At 49.0% G+C, this 5,845-nt stretch overlaps 1 protein-coding gene across 1 annotated transcript in view; it reads right to left on the bottom strand.

Moving 5' to 3' along the window:
• LOC107110874 (NADH-cytochrome b5 reductase 2) overlaps window positions 1-2,791 on the bottom strand; it is a 32,960-nt gene extending 30,169 nt beyond the window's left edge. The window contains exons 1-2 of the mRNA XM_015411713.1: window positions 2,689-2,791; window positions 1,196-1,342 (exon numbers count right to left, since the gene is read on the bottom strand). Coding sequence (XP_015267199.1) covers window positions 1,196-1,342; window positions 2,689-2,703 — 162 coding nt within the window. The 5' untranslated portion in view covers window positions 2,704-2,791. The remainder of the gene's footprint in view (window positions 1-1,195; window positions 1,343-2,688) is intronic.
• Between the last annotated feature and the right edge of the window lie 3,054 nt (window positions 2,792-5,845).

Here is a 5,845-nt window from a genome sequence, read left to right as displayed (position 1 = left end):
ACCAGAGATTTTATTTTTAAATACATGGCCACAAGAACTGGTTGGTAGGACACACAAAGCGGCCATTGAAGTTATGCTGGATGCTGCAAAACCCCGCGATCACATCTTACTGGAGGGACACTAAAGCGCCGACAGTGGAAGTATATTTCCGTAAATTATGGAATCACTATCACTACCTGATGGATGCAGTCACTAACAAATTGAATTACACGTCTCAAGACGCAACTCAGGATACATTTACTGGTAAATGGTACCCAGTTCTAGATTACTTGGCTAAACAGCAATATATTTCCTCTGAATGTCCCAACTTCAAAAATGGATTTGATGTTTTGTTCTTAATTATTACGTCTCAAGACGCAACTCAGGATACATTTACTGGTAAATGGTACCCAGTTCTAGATTACTTGGCTAAACAGCAATATATTTCCTCTGAATGGTCCCAACTTCAAAAATGGATTTGATGTTTTGTTCTTAATTATTACGAAATGGTTCTAAAAGTATGTATATTTCGTTTGCATTTAGATATTTAGTTAAATTGGTATTTATTCATTTAAATTACGGACTGAGTACATATAGTTCACACTGGAGTGAAGCTGCGTAACACTCAGACAAGTGAATGCGTTTATATGACTTCATCATGGTTGAAATGGATAAGATGACAAGGAAGCTGAATAATATGGCAGCAGAAGACTTTTTTGAAGACTGGAAAGACTTAAAAGAATATTTGGAAAAATATTGGGATGTGAGAGACAATTTATTTTGCTTTGATAACTATTGAGTATAGAAAATTGTGAAAAAATAAGTTACCTGTTGAATATGTAAAGATAAAAGAGGAGTACTTAAGAGTAACCTAAGGATTATGCAGGAGGTTGTAGCACTGTGGGAAGCCATATATAGGGGGGGAAGGGAGGAGGGTAGGATATAACACAAATGTTGTAACACAAATGTTGAACTTTGTTGAATATATCCTAAAAAAAATGTTTACAAAAAAAAATATATGACCTCTTCATCGAGGTAAGATTTGAAATATACACAAACAGTTTCATAAGGGTTTAATGATGTTCTTGTTGAATCACAGAGTTTCATATCAACAATAATGAAAAAAGGTGTGTTATATTTGTATATGTTATGTGTTTGCAACTCTTAACACCAATAAAAACTTTAAATAGTAAAAAAAAAAAGACAAGCAGCTCACCTCCTTCTCTATCAAACGCAATGGATACTTGAGATTCGGGTCTTGCAAGGTAACTGGATTACTCTTCTTTTGAGAGCCCATTGCCTTAAAAAAAAGCAATAGAATGGATGCCGCACCACCCACCAATGCAATCAACACTGTGATATTCTAGAAGAGGAACATAACACAGAAAAGATTTTTAAGGTTTTACAGCACAGACAAACAAAACAGCCCATCACATCATTTGCCACAGCCAAAAGCCTTTGCTACAAAGTTGTGCAAGGTTAGGACATTTCTATAGCCTTCAACACAGAAAATGCCTACTCAATTGTCCCTTAACTTCATAATTCTATGGTTAGTCTAGAAACGGAGGATTGTTCAATTCTACATAGTTCACTTCACAGCCATGCGAGAATGCAAGCGTTCTTGAAGTTCCCAAGTACAACTGGAGTGAATTAACTAGATAATCCTGCATTGGATGCACAGAAGCACACAGAAGGGGAATGTCAGCTACCAAACCATTCTTCTGCCCATACACCAGACTCTTCCCCGTATTCCATACAATTCTGGATTTACTGCCACTCTGTAGTTTTGCTCACTATGAACTAACTATGAACATAGATTATAATTTGGCTGGTAATTTTTGCAAGTTATTTCTAAACAACACCCAATGTACCTATAACACTGAATGGTAGTTTTTTTATTTTATTGAGAGCCTGTATGGTGTAGTGATTAAGTGCACAGACTGTAATCTGGGAGAACCGGGTTTAATTCCCCACTCCTCCACTTGCACCTGCTGGATGACCTTCGGCAAGTCGTAGTTCTGATAAGAGCTGTTCTTGAAAAAGAGCAGTTTCTGTCAGAGCTCTCTCAGCCCCACCTACCTCACAGGGTGTCTGTTGTGGGGAGGGGAAAGGAGTTTGTAAACCGCTCTGAGACTCCTTTGGATAGTGAAGGGTGGCGTATAAATCCAACCTCCCCCTCCTCCTATTTATATCTTTCATGGTCTTATGCCCATTGAACTAAACCGAAAGGCGAAACCTCAGGTCAGGCCAGCTTTTCCCACTAAACTGGCGGCAACCGTAATTAAAATTCAGACTTCAGCCGCAAAACTGAAAAGCTGGTCCTGAAGTACCCTTTGACACCTGCAAAGAAAACTGAAACGTTGGTCCTGAAGTACCCTTTGGCACCTGCAAAGAAACTTGCTTGTATGGCGGAGGTGTGCAGACATAAGTAAAGGCAGATCGAATCTCTGCAGCAAGAAACCTCCTGCGGTACATCCACCTTCCAAGCAGCTCTACCCTTCCCGAACTCTTGCCAAGTAGCGAAGCTCCCCCGACTCGTTCACCCTAAACCGCTGGCTTCCACTTCTTAGTGTGCGGGTGGATACTCTAATTAAACGCTCTTTGCCTTCGGGACCCGAGGCCGCGCTCGGGCCGGGACGTTCCGAGGCTTCCTCCAGCCCACCCTAACCCACCCCCCTATCGCAGAAAGCCTCCGACAGATTCCCTTACCAAACTGGACTCCATCGTCCACGCCGGCCACTCGCTCACGGACGGAAGCCAAAGACCGTCGCCGGGCAAGCTCCAGCTCGCCTGCCCTTCCCCCAGCCTGTAAATCCTGCCTCTTCTCGGCCGGCAGCGCACCAACTCCTCCTCCCTTGCCCCGCTCGCCGGCGGCTTCGGAGGCCGAAGTACGTCCCTTCGTGGCAGCGTTGCCGTCGTTTGCCGTGTGCGGGGAACCTCCCCGCCTCCAGGCAGTCCCCGCGGCGAGCCTCGGCGGACCACGGCGGGGCTTCTGGCTCTTCCCTCTCCGCGCTTCCCGCCTCTTTCCCACCGTACCTGCTGCAGCCTCAAATAACACCTGGACGGCCAGGTGGGGGGGGGGGGCGCTTGACGTCGCGCTTTGCCTGTGGCTATTGTGACTGGACAACGGCATCTCAGGGGATGGACTAAAAGGAAGGAGATCAGACGCGAGAGGGGGCATTAGCTCCTCGGAGTTGAAGACCGCCTTCCCGAAGCCCAGGGAGCCGGGGGACCATTTCGCCCTCCCCGCGCGGCAGCAGGCGCCAGGATTGCCCATTGGAAACAATGGGAGGGCGGCTCCAGCAGCGGCGGCGGCCATAAGTTTTTTAAAAGCCCCTAAAGAGAGCTGCTGGAGCCAAAACGACCTCTCGCGTATGATGTTCGAGCGGCAAGGCCGCTCGAACATCATACGCGAGAGGTGGAATTTGCCCTTAGAAGTTCAAGGCAGCCATTCCGAAGCCCAGGGAGCCGGGGGAACATTTCACCCTCCCCCCGCGGCCATTGCCGCAGGCGCCAGGGTTGCCCATTGGAAACAATGGGAGGGCGGTTCCAGCAGCGGCGGCAGCCATACGTTTTTAAAGAGCCCCTAAAGAGACCTGCTGGAGCCAAAACGACCTCTCATAAGCGAGAGGTGGAGGCCGAGCCGAAACGACAAGGCCGCCACCCAGGGATCCAGGGGAACGTTTCGCAAACTTTGAAACGCAATGTGAAAGGAAGAGCCAATGTGACGGAAACTTTGGAGGGCTGAATCCTCCACCTCATTAGATGCGAAATGTTCCCCCGGCTCCCTGGGCTTCGGAATGGCTGCCTTGAACTTCTAAGGGCAAATTCCACCTCTCGCGTATGATGTTCGAGCGGCAACGCCGCTCGAACATCATACGCGAGAGGTGGAATTTGCCCTTAGAAGTTCAAGGCAGCCATTCCGAAGCCCAGGGAGCCGGGGGAACATTTCACCCTCCCCCCGCGGCCATTGCCGCAGGCGCCAGGGTTGCCCATTGGAAACAATGGGAGGGCGGTTCCAGCAGCGGCGGCAGCCATACGTTTTTAAAGAGCCCCTAAAGAGACCTGCTGGAGCCAAAACGACCTCTCATAAGCGAGAGGTGGAGGCCGAGCCGAAACGACAAGGCCGCCACCCAGGGATCCAGGGGAACGTTTCGCAAACTTTGAAACGCAATGTGAAAGGAAGAGCCAATGTGACGGAAACTTTGGAGGGCTGAATCCTCCACCTCATTAGATGCAGGGAATGTTGCCCTCAGTTGACAAACAGACACAAACAAGCACACAGTTGTAGAGAAAGAAAGGGAAGCAAGGAGACTGAAGACCCTAATAGGCAAGAGATTTCTGTTCAAAGCCCATCGAGCACGGCTTACAGATATCTAGATCTAAATCTGCCACTTGAGGGTGACCTTGAATTCAGGTGAGGCGGAGTACAAATATAAATATTAAATATATTTATTATTAAATTAAAATATAGTATAAATTAAAATACAAAGTAATAAATCATAAACCTAATGGGATTTGTTTCCAACTGCGATGAACAGGGCTGGGGTTTGATGACGCCTCACTGGAGGAACAGGGGCTGTTCTCCGTAAAGGAAGTCGTCTGCCATGACACTAGTAGGTGTCCAGTGGAGCTGGAAGAAGATCTATTCTACGGGGGAGGGGTGTAATGTACTCAGTTCAGACTGCGTGGCCAGTTGGGGCTCCACGCAGTCAAACACAAACTCAAAGAGACAATGGACTATGCGGATCCTAGCCCACTCCAATCAGGGGGCTAGGCTCCCTGCCGAGAGCCTATGGAACTCTCGGTCACTGTAAATAACCTATTGGGAAGTGGGGGGGGTGTTTTGGGTGGCGGTGTCCCGCGAAATATAAGACGGCCTACTCAAAGAGACAATGGACTATGCGGATCCTAGCCCACTCCAATCAGGGGGCTAGGCTCCCTGCCGAGCCTATGGAACTCTCGGTCACTGTAAATAACCAATTGGGAAGTGGGGGGGTGTTTTGGGTGGCGGTGTCCCGCGAAATATAAGACGGCCTGCCAGCTGGGCAAAGTCGTCTTGTTCCTGATTGAATAAAGTACACTTTGCTGAAATCACTCTCCATCTACATTTGTTCCTCATATTTGAGGAGCATGAGGCGAAGAGTCAAGCCTGCCGGGTTGCTGCAGGGATAGGTGTCAGTGGCTGCGGGGGGGGGCACGAAAGACTGATGATCTGTGAGGAGTGGAATGACAGAACCAGGGTGTAGCAGGAGTGTTCAGGGACTGGGATGACAGGGCCAAGAGTGGAATGAACACTCCTGGTGCACTCTGGGGCTGTCATTCCACTCCGTGGCCTATCGTCCCAGAACACTGCTGCTCTACCCTGAGGCCATCATTCCACTCCGTGGCCCTGTCATTCCCTCCTGCTCCACCCTGGGGCCGTCATTCCACTCTTGGCCCTGTCATCTTAGTCCCTGAACACTCCTGCACCAACCTGGGGCTGTCATTCCACTCTTGGCCCTGTCATTCGAGTTCCAGAACACTCCTGCTCCACCCTGGGGCCGTCATTCCACTCTTGGCCCTGTCATCTTAGTCCCTGAACACTCCTGCACCAACCTGGGGCTGTCATTCCACTCTTGGCCCTGTCATTCGAGTTCCAGAACACTCCTGCTCCACCCTGGGGCCGTCATTCCACTCTTGGCCCTGTCATCTTAGTCCCTGAACACTCCTGCACCAACCTGGGGCTGTCATTCCACTCTTGGCCCTGTCATTCGAGTTCCAGAACACTCCTGCTCCACCCTGGGGCCGTCATTCCACTCTTGGCCCTGTCATCTTAGTCCCTGAACACTCCTGCACCAACCTGGGGCTGTCATTCCACTCCGTG

This window comes from Gekko japonicus, unplaced genomic scaffold (assembly GCF_001447785.1).
Source record: "Gekko japonicus isolate JY-2015 unplaced genomic scaffold, Gekko_japonicus_V1.1 scaffold156, whole genome shotgun sequence".
NCBI lineage: Eukaryota > Metazoa > Chordata > Lepidosauria > Squamata > Gekkonidae > Gekko > Gekko japonicus.
This window is presented reverse-complemented; position numbering and strand designations above follow the sequence as displayed.